Here is a 17,189-nt window from a genome sequence, read left to right on the forward strand (position 1 = left end):
ACTAAATTGCCAAAACTGGGTTTGAGCTTGCAATCCTCCTGCCTCAGCTTCCAAGAATGCTGGGACTGCAGGTGTGTCATCACACCCCAGCTACACCAGTTAATCTCAGTTATCACCTAGACTGGATTAGGAGACTCCCGAAGAAGTGATTGGATTCTGTCGGCACTAACCTCATCAGTGGGCTAACCCCTCAGGTGGTGGGGCCTACTGGAAAGTGGTCATGGGAGAGTGAGCGTGGGGACTGTACCTGTTCCCTCTCTGGGCTCTTCCCCTGCTTCCTAGCTCTCCTCCATCACACACTTCCATGTGGTTCTGCCTTGGAGCCAGCTGGCCACGGACTGAAACCAGAGCCAGAACTGAACCTTCCCTCCTTGAAGTCGTGGCTATCCAGGGTTTTGTCCCAGGGATGAAAAGCTAATGCAAGTCTCTTCTTCCCCAAATTATAGCAAGAAAGGTTTCCTGATAGAGAGGAACTGTGCCTCTCCTCTGGTCCTGGAGGGCATGTTTGTGCCTGCAGAGGCAGAAGAGCCAAGGGCCAGTGGAGTAGGCAGCACAGCCGCTGCAGGGCCCTGGGGCCTCAGCTCCAGGGCAGGGTGGGATGAGGAGGACAGGGCTGCAGAAGGCTTGGCCAGGACAGATCTTCTCTTCTCAGGTCTGAAATCTTCCCACACTGGAGAGGCTTTCAGTATTTGGAGGATCCCTGAATAGACAGGAAGTGTGGGGCAGCGGGAGAGAGAGAAACAGATATGTACAGGGCATCATCAGCTCTGTCTAAAGAGGCAGGAACCCAGTCTGTTATCAACGGACAGGTGCTCACTCACTCTGCCCCTGGGAAATAGGCGCCCCCTCCACACATGGCCAGTTAGCTCCTGGGAGTGGTGGCACTGTGTTTCCATGAGGTGGCAGCTGCACAAGAGACCACAGAATGTGGCCCAAGTGTAGACAGCAGCACACTGTGCACCCCAGTTTGGGCCTGGCCGGGACAGGCCGGCACACCACAGGCATCAGAGGGCTAAGCAGGCAGGGTGTTGAGCTCAGAGGAGGCACAAGGGACTAGAAGGTGAAGGAGAATCAGAAGTTAGATGTGGAGCCACTGACACAGGCTGGCGATCCACACGGCACCGCTTTATTCCCGACAGCCCCAAACCCAGCTCAGGGAGCAGAGTCCTGAGGCCACTACCGAAAGCGTGGTGAGCAGAGTCCTGAGGCCACTACCGAAAGCGTGGTGGCTGCATCTGCAGTGGTCACCAAGAGAGGGCACCTCGCACCTCAGCGAGGCTCTGAGCGCCTGCATCCTCTGAGGGCCTTCTGGGTCCGTGTGGGCCTTGTGGTGATGCTGCCTTCTTTGACTTTGCATCCCTCAAGCCCCAGAGGGATGTGCTGCACCATCTTCTCCAAGAAACACAAGAGGAGGCCCTGTCCCAAAGCCAACTGCTGGTCTGCAAGACTTTCTGCCCTGGAGAACCTCAGGGCAGTGCTGGAGGGCAGAGAAGCAGAAGGGCTCCTCATTTCTTGCTTGGCAAGTGCTGGCTTTGAGCTCTGCATTTCCCCTCTGTCCTAGAGTCCCGACTCCCACCTGGTCAGACCCCAGCCGAGGCCCCAGTGTGCTGCCGCCGGCGCAGAGCCAGCTGGAGGGCATGCCTCACAGCCTCTGCGTTGTTCAGAACGGTGTAGCGGTTCAGGGCCACCAGCCGGTCAAACTCTTTGAGCTCATAGGTGAAGTTCATCATGCCATAAGGGGTGTCTGGCCCGTTGATGACGAAGTCCCCGAAGGCCTTCTCCACAGCTGTTCGCCGCTCCACACCTGGGGGCAGGGGGAGGCTGGGTCGCTCTGTGGAGCTTCCCAGGAGCTAACAGCCCTAGGCCCTTCCCACATCTCAGCTCTCAGGCCCGTCTGGAGATGACCCATGTGCACAACAAGCACTAGCAAGTAGGGGTCAGCAAGTGCCCTTCAGCCCAGACCCCCGCAGAAAGCACACTCTGACACACTGGCTAGGGGTCCATGCCTGGAGCAGCATCCCAGCAGTCCCAGCCCAGCTCTGCAGGTCAGACCCAGGCCGGGCTTCCCTCACCTGGGGCCAGGTGCGTGCGGAAGGTGCGGTTGACAAGCGGGAAGTGCAGCACGATGGGGACCTGGGGGTCCTCGGCCTCAGCAAACAGGTAGCACTCGCCAGGCTCCGCCATGTCCTCAGGGCCCACCGTGATCTTGGGGAAGGGGATTCCTCGGTCCAGGCAGTACTTCTCTGTCATCTGTAAGACCTGGGCAGGGATGGAAGCTGCTGGCCCTGCCGGCCCCCACCCTGGACTCTCACAACCTTGCCTCATGCCAGCTCTGCCTCTGCATAGCCAGATGACTATGGACAAGTGACACTGCTCTTCCTGGCCACATTCCTCATTTGTCAAACATGACCGAGAATAACTGTCTAGTGGGGGCATAGGAGATGGCCATAATCAGTGATGACCAATAATCAATACCCCAGTGCCTCTGGCATTGCCCTCCCCAACACAGCCTTGCCTTCTCTGACCCCTCTCTGCTCCCTGTTCGGGGCTAATTGCTATTTCATGAGGTTGACACGATGGTTGCAAGGTCAGTGCTGGACGAGACTTTATCAGCCCTCCAATCCCAGGTGCTCATTGGACTCAGGAGGACCAGGAGAACAGAGGCAGAGCTGGTCCAGCGGCATGACTAGAATCCACACCTGGAGTAGCACTGGTCACTGCCCGACAGAGTTGGAGGGAGTCACTGCTGAAGTCTCCTGTAGGAACCCTAGGACCCTGTTGTTACCGTAGTAACAAAGGACAGCAGGCCCAGATGAGCTTGGGAATTCCCATTACAAATGGGCAGACCTGGAAGAACGGCTGGAAGATGCGAAAGGACTCTGCTTGGCCTCTTGTGCCTACTCCCACCCATCGTCCCAGAAACTCTTCCAGCTCAGAGACCAGGATAAGCAACAGTGAGCCAAGTCACGGGCCGCAGAGCAGAATCCCAGTTGGCCAGAAGGGTAACCCCAAACACTAGGCCTGGCCCTCCACAGAGCCCCCTTTCTCTCCTTCCTCCACTCAGCTCAGGACTTCACTCCCTGCCCCACTGTACCTCAAAAGGGGCTTCCAGGGAGTAGTCGAAAGACAGAATGAGGTCCACTGACCGCTGGGGCAGCAGGGTCAGCGGGAAGGGAGAGTTGATGGCGAAGCCTCCGTCCACCAGGCACAGGAAGGCCCGCATGGGTGTGAGCTGGTTGGGGAGGCTGTCTGGGTGTGTGTCTGCAAGAGGAGTGACAGTGCAGCTGCCGTCACTCCGTCCCGCCCTGTGCATTCTCCCTGCGGACCCCGCCATCCCTTTCCTGGACAGCCAGGCTCGTCTGCCTTGCAGCACAGGGACAGAGTCTCGCCATCACCCCCACCCAGGCAGCACCCCCCGCAGGCACGTGCATCATGAAGGAGACCATCTCACAGCCCAGGCAGCCCCCACCTTTCCAGGCCAGGAAGTCCCTGCAGGCCACATAGTCCTTGTGCAGGCAGAGGCCCCGCATGAAGTTAAAGTTCTGGGCGGAAGTAAAGCGGGAGGTGAATATGTCCAGCACCGCCTGTGAGAAGGGCCCCTGTGGGGTGAAGAGCCTGGTACGCAGGCGAGAGGGGTCGTGTCGCTGGAACCGTGGGCACTCTAGGTGGGATGGTATGAAACACTGTGAGCAGCGGTGCCCTCCTTTGTCCAGCGACCCTTACAGCTCATGGCAGCCCCCTCCCCCACACTGTGCACTCTCCCTGCCCCTCCGCCACCCCAGACCTCAGCCACTGCTTCACAGAATCTCCTTTTTTTTTTTAATGTAGGAGCTGGACATGCTGCTACACACTTGTAATCCCAGCACTCAGCAGACTGAGGCAGGAGGATCATATATTCCAGGCCAGCTGGGCAACACAGTGAGTTCAAGGTTGGCCTGGACTACATACCAAGGCCTTGCTCAGAAACACAAGAAAGGGAAAAGGAAAAGGAAAAAAGAAAGAGAAAGAGAAAGGAAATGGAGAAAAAAAGAAAAGAAAAGGAACTAAAGTGTTTCTTCCTTCAAACAGAAGTTGCTCAAAAGATGATATTTTGTTGGGTTCTGAGCTTGCCAATGTACTATAGTTTAATGAACTATAGTAGGAGAACTCACTATGTTAAGGAATTGTTAAAATTCTTAGATTTGCTAGTGGTGGTGTGGGCCTAGGGACCATGGTGGTTAAGTCCCAATTAGCCTAGAAGGGAATGGAAACAACAGATACCTGAGCTGAGTCTTAAGAGTGGAGGGAAAGTTACCAGAACAGAACGGTGGGGAGGGTGCTCTGTGCAGCTGGGCTCAAATCGGCCTGTCAAGGGCCAGGCTGAAGGGTGGTCACAGACAGGTTGTGAACAGCCAGAGACCTTGGCTGAATGATCTAACTGGAGGCACAGCGGAGGACTTGGATGTGGGCCTCTGCCGTCCCTGGCATTCGGAGACTTCAGAGACAGTTTCCTCGGACTTGCTCAAGTGCAATGGAACGGCTAAGTCCTTCACCAGTCCCTCTCCTATCCTTCCTCTGCCAGGGCCCCAGTGCTGGCAAGTGAGTGTGGTGCTGGGGTCTCTGCCCTCACCTGTGATGTTCACGCTGCCTCTGTGCCAGTCCAGGAAGCCCAGGCTCGAGCCAGCGGTCTTCAGGAAGATCTCATCCAGGCTGGCTGCGAAGGCGCTGCTCCACATGCCTAGGCGTCCCAGACAGGCAGAGCCCTCACATCAGGGCCTGGCCATGGCATCTCCTGTCCCTGCCTTTGGGCCTACACTCACCTTGCAGGTAGCAGATGCGGGGCTCAGGCTGGAGGTGCACCAGTCGACCCATGAAGAACTCAGAGCCAAAGAGCTTGGTGGGAACATAAGCTCCATACTTGGGGAAGCCGACTTCATGAGGGGTGAATTCACACCACTCTAGGGGCCCGAGTGAAGGCAAAATCACAAAAGGCTTCCCACAAGGGCCCTCCTGCCAGAGCAGGAAACTTGTCTTGCCTAGGACAGGAGGCAGCAGCCCCCTGAGCTCCAATCTGTGGCCATGTCCACCTGGCCCAAGGCTCTGACCTCATCCAACCTCCTGCATCCATCCCTCCCTCCTGCATCCTTCCTGCCTCTACCCCAGGCACCTGCAAAGTCTTCTGCATTCATGTTGGTGCGGACGTTGATGCCGGCGTAGATGGGGTAAGGGTTTTGACCCTCGCTGATTGCCTCCTGCTGGTCAGACAGCTTGGCGGGGTTTTCCTGGGCGGTAGAAAAGGGCAGCAGCTTGGACTTTCAACAGTCCGCCTACCCGATCCCTGTGATCTTAAATCAGGACCCTGCAGGATGTGGTGAGTCCACAGGAGGAACCTCGAGCTGTCAAGGCCGGGGCTGCTGGGACAGCTCTCTGAGGGACAAGATGCAGCAGAGTACAGCCCCTGGGTTTTTACAGTTCCAGGGGCTCCGGGGATACCCTTCCTCCATCTTCCCACTCAAGAGAGCATATCAGAATGCACAGAATGCACATGTTAGACGGACATATCAAAGGAATCCTTGAAAAGCTGGTCTAATTTATTGAAGAAAATGTAACTTCTTTACTTAGAAATGAGAAGTCACTGGTGGCTCTCAACAGAGCCACACACAAGTGGGTCCCCAGCTCTAAACCTTTTTGGGGAGGAAATGGGCCTGCATTTCTAGAAGCAGCCACTGGGTGGTGTGAGTCAGGGCAGTGCTGGCCCCATGGGACACCAATCTCTCCCAGGGAGCACTCAGGCATGGGCGTTTTTGATGGAAGGGAGGGGAGAGGAAGAGGAAGGACAGAAGATCAAGATGCAGTATGTACGTTTACCAGTTCCCCATGATGAACGTACTTATTATGTATCACAAACATATTCCAATTTTAAAAAGGGAAGAAAAACATAAAAAGCTGTGCAGGAGATTCCACTATGCAGAAAGCTGAGAACTGTGGGCCGCACCCCCTCCCCAGGGTTCGGAGCCCAAAATGTGAAGTGGTGCCAGCCCACCCCCATGTCTCCCCTTCTCCCAGGGGAACTCAGCCCTCCAGAGCAGCCTTGCAAGCCTCCTACCTTCGCCTGAGGAATGAGGCAGAAATGGGGGTCGGGCAGCGGAAAGAGTAGAGAGTGTTACTTCCTGCTCATCTCTCACCTCCTGGTTCAGAAAATACTCAATGAGGAGGCCCCAGAGGTCAATGAGGGACATGCTGTGGCCGCTGCTGTCCCTCTCCCGGGCCCCCAGCTCCTGAGCATAGTACTGCAGCTGCTCCGTGGACATCGCCCCCATCTTACTGCTGCAGACCCGAGCCCGGGCGTGTGCGATGGGGCCCTGCAAGGCCACACGGGACCAGGCTGGATCCTTGTAGAGTGTGGAGATGCACCTGGGTGTGGAAGGGTACCTGGCTTAGGGGCAGGGAGCACAGCCAGGGGAGGAAGGGGTGCAGAAGGCTGAGGGACCCCTCCCCCTCACATGCATTTGCACTTGATGCCCCACACGCCCTTCCTAACCCAGCCCCACCTCAAAGATTCCAACAGATCTCCAGATCACACCCTTTTGACCCTGCCCTGCTTACCAGGTGGACCCAGAGACCCCACTCAGGTAGGTCACAGTATCCAGGAGGCCAAGCTCCTGCAGCCCCGCCAGGCTGCCATACAGGGAAGTCATGGCCCGGGTTCCACCCCCAGAGCCCAGCACAGCCACCACTGGAACCTGGGCACGGTAATGAGGACAGCCACTCGACACTTGTACATTATTGCCTATCCCCACCAGACATTATTATAAGAGCCTTATGCATATTATCTGATTGACTCCTCACAGCAACCCAATGAGACCCCCACTTTACAGATGAGGAAACTGAGGCATGAGCTATAATGCACTCAAGATCACAATGCTAGTAAGTGATGATCTATCAAACACAAGCAGTATAGCTCCAGGGATGGTTCTTACTTTGGACTGGATCATTTGAGAGGTGCCATCCTGTGTGCGGCAGGACATTTAGCAACTCTCCTGGCCTTTACTCAGTGGATGCCTGTAGCACCCCTCACCCTAGCTGTCATAATAAAATATATCTCTAGACACTGACAAATACCCCCTGGGGAAATGGGGAACAAAACTGCCCCACTTGAAAACCACTGAGCTAAATGAAAAGCAGTAAGCAGCCCAGATCTGCCCCCAGACATGAGAGGCACCCAAAAGTTGGGGTCCTCCTTAGGGTCAGAGGAGCCTAACAGGACCATATTCAAAGGCTTTTAGTTGATCGGCTTCCCCACAAAGGGTTGCCTGATTCCACCCAGAATCTTGGGTCCTTTCCCTCTCTTTTCTTCTGTATTAAAGAATGTCTCTGGGGGTCCTGTTGTTTCAGAGTGCTGAACGAGACAGCAGGTGTCTGGCACTGAGGCATACATGTTGACTGGATGGGCAATCCAGGCTTGTCAGCTTGTGGCTTCCGGGCAAGGTTCCATCTCCTGAGTACATGTGTCACCAGGTGGAAGCCACCAGATTGTTCCTGGCTGCCCACAGGTCTACCTCTCTGCATCTCCTCCCTCTGTCTCCTGGCTGCAGACTGACCATGTTTGTACCCAGGGATTCCATGGGCAAAAATCCCATCTAATTTTAAATCCCTTTGGCCACTGTTAGGGACTTTGTGTCCTCTCAATACTCATTTGTTGAACCCCCAACCCCCAATGTGACTGTTTTGGGGGTTAGGGCCTATAAGGAAATAATAAGGGTCAAGTGCTGTCATAAAGTAGGGCCACAATCTAGTAAGACCAGTGTCCTTGTAAGAAAAGAAAGGGACACCAGAGAACTCTCCTTCCCTCTCCTCACACCTGCAGACATGAGGAAAAGCCAGGTGCGATTACAGCCTACAAGCCAGGAAGAGGGCCCTCAACAGAAACCCACTCTGTGGGCACCATGACCTTGGGCTTCCAGCCTCCAGATTGGGGAGAAAATAAATGTTGATTACTGACACCGCCTAGTCTGTGGTGTTCTGTTATGGAAGCTCAGGCTAAGATACCGACCTCTTGGCCAGGTGGCTGGAGCCCTCCTTCCATACAGGGTCCTGCCTCTCCTCATCATGCCTATCACTCAAACATCTGCTCCCTTCTTCTTTGGCTCTCCTTACCGCTGCCTGTCACCTCTTGTCGCACAAGTCCCCTCTGTCCAAGTGGGTCATGCTGGATTTGACCCTACCACCCTCAAGTCCCAGCTCCTCCTCCATTCCATACCTGGTCACAGTGAGGAGCCTCGCTCAATCCCAGCACCTGCTGCAGGGCCTTGGCCACTACTACCTTCCTCTTGTCCAGGAACTCCCGCTCACCATCACAGAGGTCAAAGCCAAGGCGCAGGTCCAGGTCCCCAGAGCTGCCTCAGAGGGACAGGGTGAAGGACTAGGTGACTGCTCAGCCCAGCCAGGTTTTCACAGGTGCAGGCCCCACTCCGTGGACCCCTGCAGAAAGGGGGAGGGGACCTCCAGGGGCCTCCATGGCCTGAGGCAAGAGGACATGGGGAGCAAAGCACACTTCCGCCCAGCCCCCAGAGGCCTTCTGCCAGAAGCCCACCTCACCTCATTTCTGCCTTCACACTCAGAGATACCTCCTGACCCTGAAAGAGAGAGCAGCCCCATCCCTGAGCATGCAGAGCTGCATCCTTCCAGGGAAACTCTCCTGCCCATGGCCCCTACTGCTCTGCACCTCTGGTCCGATGGCTAAGCCCCTGGGAGCCTGATCTTGCTCACCCCCATACCTCTCTTGGTGGTCACACGCCAAGCATGGGTCTCTGGCCCGCAGACAGAGCCTTACCTCTCCCAGGACCATGGTGCGCTGTTCCTCCTGGTCTAGGGGCAGAGAGGAGAGCAGGATGCCACCCTCGCTCAGCTTGCTGGTCTGAGCCTCCAGTTCAGCACTCGGGCCGCTCTGCAGAGAAGACCCCCAAGGAGCAACCCAGAGTGGAAGAACACGTGCCTCCAGGGGGCTCTCTGGGCTGGACCAGATCCAGCATCCTGCCCCGGGCCGTGGTGCTTACCTGTAGGACCCTGAGCGTCTCCTTCAGCTCCACGTCTAGCCTGGAGCTCAGCACAGGATTCACATGGAAGGTAAAGGTGGGCGGGAGGCCTGGCTCTGTGGGCGGCTGCAGGGGCACAAGCTGCGGCTTCTCATAGGCCCCAGGCACCGCCAGCTGGACCTGCCTGGAGCCTGAGGGCAGAGGGTCCGGGTGAAGAGTGAAAGCAGGGTCTCTGTGGGGCTCAGGAGAGCAGCACCCAGCGAAGCAACAGCTCTCATCTCCCTGATGGCTCTCAGCGCTCAGACCACAGGAAACACCGGGATGGGTTCTTGGGGTCTGAAATGCGCCCCAGTGGGGAGAGGGGAGGAAATACACTAATACTTAGGGCAGGGGAAAGGCAGGGAGAGGAGCAGTAACAAGTTCCCATAGCCTATGGGGCTGGTGATTTTGAAATTATTATATCAATGTATAATATAGAATTATGTGCAATTAATCATCTATTCATTATATTAATTACCAGTTTTCCACTAACAGTTTCCCCCATCTCTCAAGCTCTGTGCTCATTTCCTGGGGGTGGTTCATGGCCAGGAAGAAAACAGAAAGGTTTTCTAAGTGAGAAGACCTCACTTAGAAAGAGATGTAGCGAGTTAGCAGAGAGGTCATAGACAGAATGGGATCTGTGGGTGCGGAGAGAATCCGTCTCAGATAAGAAGGGGAGGGACGGCCCCACCTAGCGGATGATATGTAAGCTGGGGAGAAGCAAGGAACGAGGCCTCTGTGCTGGCAAGGAACACAGGGCACCCTGCCCTGCTTCCTAGCAGCGTCTAGGGGCAGGACAGGCCCCAGAGAGAAGGGCTGCACGTGACAGAGAGGGGACCACAGACAGCCTCGCAGAACAGTCTCAGGCTCCAAATACTGCCCGGAACAACAGTAAAGCGAAGGACCCGTGGGTGGCAGACTCCTCAGAGGGAGATTTAGATGGAGTCGCACTCCCTACAGCCCCTCCTGGAACTAGATGAGACCAGAGACTAGATAGGAGCCTGGGGCGGGGGAGTGGAGAAAGTCAGGCATGTGGTGTTTCATTTGCACCGAGGAGTATGCACTGAGATGGAGACACGCGGTGCACAGGAGGGAAACGGCAGACTGGGTAAGAGGGCGGCCTCGCAGTGTGTCACACATGGGTTTGGTCCCGGCTCCCCACTTAGGTTCTTCTCAGAGCCTTGGTTTATGAAGTAAAAGATCAGTGCACCTACCCTAAAGGGCTGCTGGAGGGTTACAAGATCAAACAGATAGAGTATTTACACAGGGCTCCATGCCATTTGGGCAGTGCTCATCCCATAGGCTCTCTACATCAGAAGGAACCTTGGTGGTCATGTGGCCTTGGCTTCACTCCCACACCCAGGTCCCTCCTCCTGAGCATTACCCTTGGTGACAGGCTATACTGATAGTCCTGGTTCCTCACTCCGGATCCCGTGCTCTGCTATGTGATCTTGGCTGTCCCACTAAAGACGCTAACTATACTATTCTCTGTGCCCTCCAACTTGGAGTTCAAGCACGTGACTTGGTTGGGCCAATAACATATTAGTGGCCAGAACATGACCAAAGGCTTGAAAAGCACTTGCTCAATCGGTTTGCTCTCTTGCACCTCTGCAGAAGCCTTAAGAACACGCCCAGGCTTGTCTGCTGCCAGTTAGGTGGGCAGGACACATGGAGCAGAGCCAGGCTACCCCTGCCAAGCCCAGTCCTAATCAACCAAGCCCCGGCCGACTGCCAGCCATGTGAGCTAAATAAGTGCTTCTTCCTGTATGCCACAGGGTTCGTGGGTGTTTGCTTTGGAGCTATAGCTGGACAGGTGCAATGTCTGTACTTGAGTACTCCCAGGGACAGGAAATTCCCTACCTCCAGAAATACAGTGAGCCATTCCATCTTTGGTCAGCTCTGAGCAGTGACAGAGTTAAGCACTTCCTCCCCAGTGTCACCTCCTCAACATCACAGCTGCCAACACCCCCTCACAGCTCAACCCCAGGAAGAAGGCAAGACCAAGGCTGTGAGCAGCTCACCGTACTCTCGCTGTGGGACGGTCCCTTCTCCCTTGAGAGTGCCGTGGACTTTCAGACAGGGCGGAGCCTGAGGAAAGCAGAAGCTTTGGGAGCCATCCAGCCCACAAGGTCCTCTGCAGGGTCTGGACCACAATGGAGGGGAGGGAGGAGCAGAAACAGCCATTCCTGGGCTTGGCCCTGTGGTCAGACCAAGGTTGTACCCTGCCCCCTCTTCCAGGCCTTGGAAGAAGCAAGCCCTGGTGGGGAAGAGGAATGCGAGACCCTGTGGGGGCTCCTTTGGCAATCCAGGCAGCCTGGGTCCAGAGGGAATAAAGTGTTGCACACCAGGTCAGAAGCTTGGGGCCTGGGCTATGCAGCCAGTGTTGAGGCAGCTCATGGCTCCGCATCTCCCTAGCACATTGCCCTTCTGAGCAGGGCCGGGTCCTTCAGGGCATGGCGGTATCACGGACTTGGTCAGGGAATCCTCCCCTGACCCTGACCCCAGACCACCCAAGTGCATCTTCCCCACTCACCACCAGGACTCCATTGGTGATGACCTCAGGTGCAGGCACCTGGCTGCAAAGGAGGAGGAGCTCATGGGCCATCGGACTCCCTTGCCATGGTTACAATAATGTGACCAAAGCCATTGGAAGAGCCTGGGAGCATGGGGGCGCTGGAGGTGGGGGGGCTGGGGGTCAACATGCAAATGTTTGAGCGGACCATGCTGTCCCCTCCGAGGCCAGGCCTCCAAGGCCAGCACAGGACACGGTGACCGACAGATGGGAGTGGCTGGGACACAGAGCAAATGGGAGGGCACTAGCCTGCCTGGACTCACCTCTCCTCCAGAATAAACTCCACTTGCAGCTCTTGTGAGTCCTACATGGGTTGGGGGGTGGATACCAAGTTTTTAAAGGCTCCTAAAACCCCAGGCACTACCCCTGCCCCAACCCCTCCTAAACTGCAAGGACTAGAAGAGATGTCATGGCTTCACACAGGCCCATAGTGCAGTGGCACTTTTGTGCAGTTTTGTTCATTTAGAAACGTGTGCTGAGCACTGTTCTAGGCACATGATTCCAAAGGACCGGAGCAGACAGAATCCTGTGCCCTCCATGGGTCCACAGTTTGGTTTCACATGGGATAGTAATATTCAAGGGAAAGTGTTGCAGGGTCAGTGCTGCAGGATGGAAGAGGGTAAGTTGTGGAAGCCGGTCCCGTGCTGCTGCACCCCAGCCCTATTGGTAGCCCTGGGCTGGCTTCTCCACTGGCTTGGCTTGTGCCAGCACAGGTGGGCTCACCTGCTGGTTGAGTGAGAAGGTATGTCTATGGGGCTGGCCAGGCTTGAGACTCCTCAGGTCAAACAGGAGCAAAGAGAGCTGGTCACTACTCAGGACATCCTTGTCACAGAGAGTGAGCTCCAGGACATTCTGGGAGCAGAGTGGCAGGAGGTTGGCGCTCTGGAGGGGCTCCTCATCCCCCACAACCACGTCTCTTGCTAGCGCTCACCTTCACAGCACCATGGATCTGGTAGTAGAAGGTCTCATTCCACTCAGGGTCACTGCAGTTAGCCACCGTCTTCGTCTGGGTGGGGCTGGGGGACGCTGTGGGCAGCGACAGCTGAACATAGCAGTCAGCTTTGGACACTGCAGGGATGAGATGGCAGGGGTAGGGGTGGATCGGTCACAAGCTTAAATGCTAAAAAGGTTTCCTGGAGGAGGATGGGGCACAGGGGAAGGAGCAGCACAGGAGAGGAGATTGCCCATGCAGCACGCGTGGGGGAGAGCCTTGGTGTCCTTGGATCCATCTTGACCATATGCACCTCCCATGCAGCTGATCAGAAGTCCTGCAGTGGCCAGTAGCCAGTTGTCACATGGCTGTGGTAATTCCCAGAAACTGCCCGCGGCAATAAAACTCTTGCCTTCACGGAAGCATCAGCCTAGAAAGCTCCTGGAGAGCAGGCATCGGCGTATGACCGCTGGCCTTACACATGCACAGGCTTGCCCCTTAGGTGCAGGGAGGTGTCCAGAGTCTGCACAACGCTCCCCTCCCAAGGTCAGCACCAGTCCTCCACCCACTCCAAATGTGTGCATGCGCATCTTGAGTGGAGTCTGGCAAGGCCTTAAGGAAAATGAGAACATGAAAAGATGGTCACTCACGTAGGTCTGTGCCCTGGATGTTTCTGGCCTTCAGTACCTTCACCTGGAGGTCATAGTATGGGTGGGCTTCCCGCTGAAACAACAGAACGCCAGGCACTCAGTTTCAGGAAGCTGGTGAGGCCTGGTCTCCTCCTACAGCAATTCCAGCTCAAGGTCACGGATGTCACCATGCCAGGAGGTCTGTGCCTGGGATGCCTTTGCATGAGCGGGCACTGGGGGTTCAGCATTGCTGATGGGCCTGGACCCTAGAATCCATCAAGCCTGGCTCACGTCTCAGCTCCATCATAAGCTGTCTGAACCAATCATGGTTATCAGGACTACAAATCTCAGCTCTGCTCAAGTCAGGGTGGTCTTTCGGTAGCCAGAGAGCTGGATAACGTGTTTAAAGACATTAGACATGAAAAAAGGAAGCTGTGATCCACCACATCCAATCAGCTCCCTGACTGAGACTGGAGGTACACAGGAAGAAGCAGACAGGGGAAGGGAAGCCAGGAGCCACCAGCTCTCCAGCTTGTACTGGTCTGACGAGTCATTAAGGAGACTGCAGCTTGGGATCAGGAGAGATAACAGCAGAGCACAGACTTCTGGGAGTGAGACTCCCCTCACCATCCCTAAAAGCTCCTACTCCTCCCCACCGCGGGTTCTATACAGCCAGGCTACAACGGTCCTAGCAGAACCAGCCAATGGAAGGTGAGTGTCCCATGATGTTCTCCATTTCTTACTGGGGTGGGGGGCATTCTTTTCAAGAGCCAAGCCACTGGCCAACATCTTTAACTTAAGCTCTGCCAGGTCATCTGGAGCAAATAGGTCCCACTCCAAGTCAAGAGCCTACGTGGGGGTGGGCTCCATCCTCACAGGGGACCGCAGCTCCCAGCACTGTCCAGTCCATGTCTCCCAGATGACATCAGTCCCTTACCTGCCAGTGCCTCCACTGAGATCCCCTCTTCTCTCTCCTCTGCAGCATCACTGCCCCTAGGAGAGGCAGTCCTTTGCCCGCCAGCCACTTTGCCCAGAGGTCCCTGAGCATGGCTGGCAGTGCAGTTCCTAACAGAGAGCCCTTCTACTCTCCGCCAGCTCTCTGACTAGACTCACTGCCACTCAGGTCTGACAGGTAGTACTAGGGCGGGGAAGGTGGAGCAACCAGGGTTCAGCTGGAGGTGGGGTTTGATACTCTCCAGGAAGTGGCTGGAGTCTGATTTCTTCAGGCAGGAGGCAGTTCAAGCCCTCTGCAAGAGACTCCTGGAGTCTCCAGTTAGCACTCTGGCTCCCAAACCCAGGCCCCGGTTGCGGGGGTGGTCACCTGAGAGCTCCATCCCCCACCTACCATGGTCCCATTTACTGGGTGTGAGTGTGGGAAGCTGAGTCCAGGTAACCCTATTTCTATCAGGAAGTGCTGTAGCAGGGACTGGCCTCCAGTTGCTTCCAAGGCCTAAACCTAACCATTCAGTCGCTGGGGCAGGGATTCATCTGGACTTCAAGATGTTTCCTGTCTCTTTTGGCCTCCCTCATTTATCCCCCAAACACTGAGCACCGGCTGCATGCTGGGCCTGTACTCCACCCTGAATGGCAAAGGTGGGAGGGCCACCTCTGTTGTGTGACCAGTGGTGGTGAACCTACAGCACGCTGCAGCAGGCTGTTTGTTACCACTGAAAGCTCTAAAAGGTTCGCTATCACTGGTATGGACATTCACAGCCTCCTTTAGACTATGATCATCTAGGTGGCTGAGGTAGGCACAGTCTCCAGGGAAAGACAGGACTCCTGGGACAGTGAAATGTTGGGGAGATACATGACTTCACGCAAGAGCCGACTCCACTCTCAAGACCTACCCCTGGAGGCCGAAAGGACAACATCCCAAAAGATGACTCAAGTCCAAAATGAACCAATTGGACAAATTCAGACACAATCACAAGGGTGCGTGCCAGTGGCCAGGACTCAAGGCAGAGCGTTTCTGCTTATTGTGGACCGTGTGTGGTATCCAGTTCCGTTGGTGTCTCTGTGAACAACGTGGAGGGCACTCCTGGACGCGCAGCAGGAGGGCTAACTGGTGGCAGAACCAGGCTGGATCCAGGCTCCTGATGCCCTGGAGTGCTGCTTGGCCTGGGCCTCGCTCTCTTCTGGTCACCTGCCCCGTGCTTAATGAAGTCATGACTCATAGTTGCAGATAGTCTTCATTTCCAGAGAAACCTCAGAACCGTCACAGACAGTTCAAGAGGGGGACAGTAGAGACAGATCACACTGCCTTTTGGAACTGGCCAGAGACTTGCATTTCCCCACTTCTCAAATGTCCCTGGGTCTCTCACTCCTACCAACTCTATCCCCTTGCATGCTGTCCTGGTTTGTATCTAGATGTCCCCACAAAGCCTCAGGCACTCACGGGTGGGGGTTTTGAGATGTGACTCGACCGTGGAGGCGTGACATCCATCAGTGGATGAGTCCACCGAGGGGCTCACAGCTAGCTGCGATTTGGGAGGTAGAGCCTGGTCACAGCAGGGTTGCTGGGGAGATGGCCTGGAAGCCTATCTTCCTTTTCTTCCTTTGAGCTGTTTCCCGCTGCCCCGCCATGAGCTATTTCTCATGAGCTATTGCCCTGCCATGAGCCATGCTGCCTGCCTTGGAGCCAGTGAAACCTATGCAAATTGGGAGCCAAAATAAACCTCACCACCTTTACGTTGGCAGTGTGAGGTTTTCCGTCCCAGCAAAGAGAGGTCACTGACACACACCCTCCCAGCCATCGTGGCCACAGGAAAAGGCACTAGGCCCTGCTGTGTGAAGGGACAGGGGAGACAATCTGGATTATCTAGGACTCCCATGAAAATGGAAATATTTCCTGCCTGTGCTGTCAACTCAGCCCACAGCTTTGCCTGCTGTGCTGTTCAGCGGACTGACAGAACAGTGCTGTGCTGCTTTTCTTTAGCATTAGCTTGTTCTCTATTCTTAGCTAAATTACTATCCTTTCATTGTCATTTTCACCAAAGTCTGTGGAAGGGGGAAAAAAGAGACCCAAACAGACTTGGCCTCTTGCCTAGCCCTGTTTACTGAGCGTTAAGAGACCTCCACTAGTCCCCGCTACAGCGCACTGTCTCTCGGGGAAGGAAGAGCGGAGTTTGGGGCAACAGTGTGGAAAAGGAACACGCAGTCTTTATTGTGTGCTCTTTATTGTGTCAAACACAGGTCACGAGAATGGAAGATACAGAACAGCAGGCCAGGAAGGCAGGGCTCGAGCGGCAGGGAAGTTTCAGCCCTGCGGCAGGGCCATCAGGCGTTTCATGGAGGAAGCAGTCTGCTGGGGCCACGGCAGCAATGTTTTTCACAGATGGCTGTGGTGGCTGTTCCAGGGGGCTCGCAGACCTGCGCAGGGCGCCCCCATGGCTGTGAATGCTGCTCATGTTCTCTCTTGGTCTCTTCTGACCTCTGTAAGAGCTTGCCCTGAGCAGCCTGGTCCACTCATGCCTGGTGAGTCAGCCCACAGCAAAACACAGCTCTGAGGTTTACCAGCGCCTCGATATGTCAAGGCCAGGCTACTAGACGGCATCAGTGCTGGGCACCATTACCACCTGCATTGCCTTTAAAGGCACTGAGGCACGAAGACTGCAAGTCTACCAAAAACTTGGGGAGGACAGGATGCAGGACCACATGCCCCAGTTAGGCCCCACCTGTGCACCTCTGGCAGGCAGGGTCCCCGTGGGCCCTCCTGTCCTCGGGGAGGACAGGACGCAGGGCCCTGCCTGCTGCCTGCATTGCTCTCTGCTGTCCCTGGACAGATCACAAACATGCTGGCATCATGTCACAATCAGTTCCCAACCTGGCTGTTCCCAGTGGGCCAGGGATCCTCCTTCCTGTGCCATCCCACTGCCATCCTCCAATCCTCATAGAACAAAGGGAGGAGTGATGGCCAGGCCCTGCTGCAAGACCAGAGGGCAAAACTGGAACAGAGCAAGGCATCCAAAGCCCAGAGAACTCCACTCCTAAAGGCTGACAGACCT

General features: G+C 55.6%; 1 protein-coding gene across 3 annotated transcripts; it reads right to left on the minus strand.

The window, feature by feature from the left end:
- Positions 1-1,104: 1,104 nt before the first annotated feature.
- Pla2g4f (phospholipase A2, group IVF) lies at positions 1,105-14,309 on the minus strand. 3 transcript variants are annotated; one of them, XM_005381324.1, is made up of 20 exons: positions 14,123-14,309; positions 13,207-13,279; positions 12,557-12,693; positions 12,349-12,477; positions 11,889-11,929; positions 11,587-11,629; positions 11,075-11,141; positions 9,036-9,205; positions 8,813-8,926; positions 8,578-8,615; positions 8,240-8,375; positions 6,586-6,722; positions 6,165-6,393; positions 5,147-5,261; positions 4,800-4,937; positions 4,610-4,717; positions 3,470-3,661; positions 3,095-3,261; positions 2,073-2,259; positions 1,105-1,804 (listed from the first exon to the last, which is right to left on the minus strand). In XM_005381324.1, exons 1-20 carry the CDS (start codon positions 14,231-14,233, stop codon positions 1,581-1,583), a joined length of 2,556 nt encoding a protein of 851 aa, XP_005381381.1. In that variant the 5' UTR covers positions 14,234-14,309; the 3' UTR covers positions 1,105-1,580. The 3 variants fall into 3 exon arrangements, with proteins under 3 accessions (XP_005381381.1, XP_013368104.1, XP_005381382.1); XM_013512650.1 differs by lacking the exons at positions 6,165-6,393; positions 6,586-6,722; XM_005381325.2 differs by lacking the exons at positions 1,105-1,804; positions 3,095-3,261 and having other exon boundaries at positions 2,093-2,259.
- Between the last annotated feature and the right edge of the window lie 2,880 nt (positions 14,310-17,189).

Source organism: Chinchilla lanigera, unplaced genomic scaffold (assembly GCF_000276665.1).
Source record: "Chinchilla lanigera isolate Chin_1 unplaced genomic scaffold, ChiLan1.0 scaffold00015, whole genome shotgun sequence".
Classification (NCBI taxonomy): Eukaryota; Metazoa; Chordata; class Mammalia; order Rodentia; family Chinchillidae; genus Chinchilla; species Chinchilla lanigera.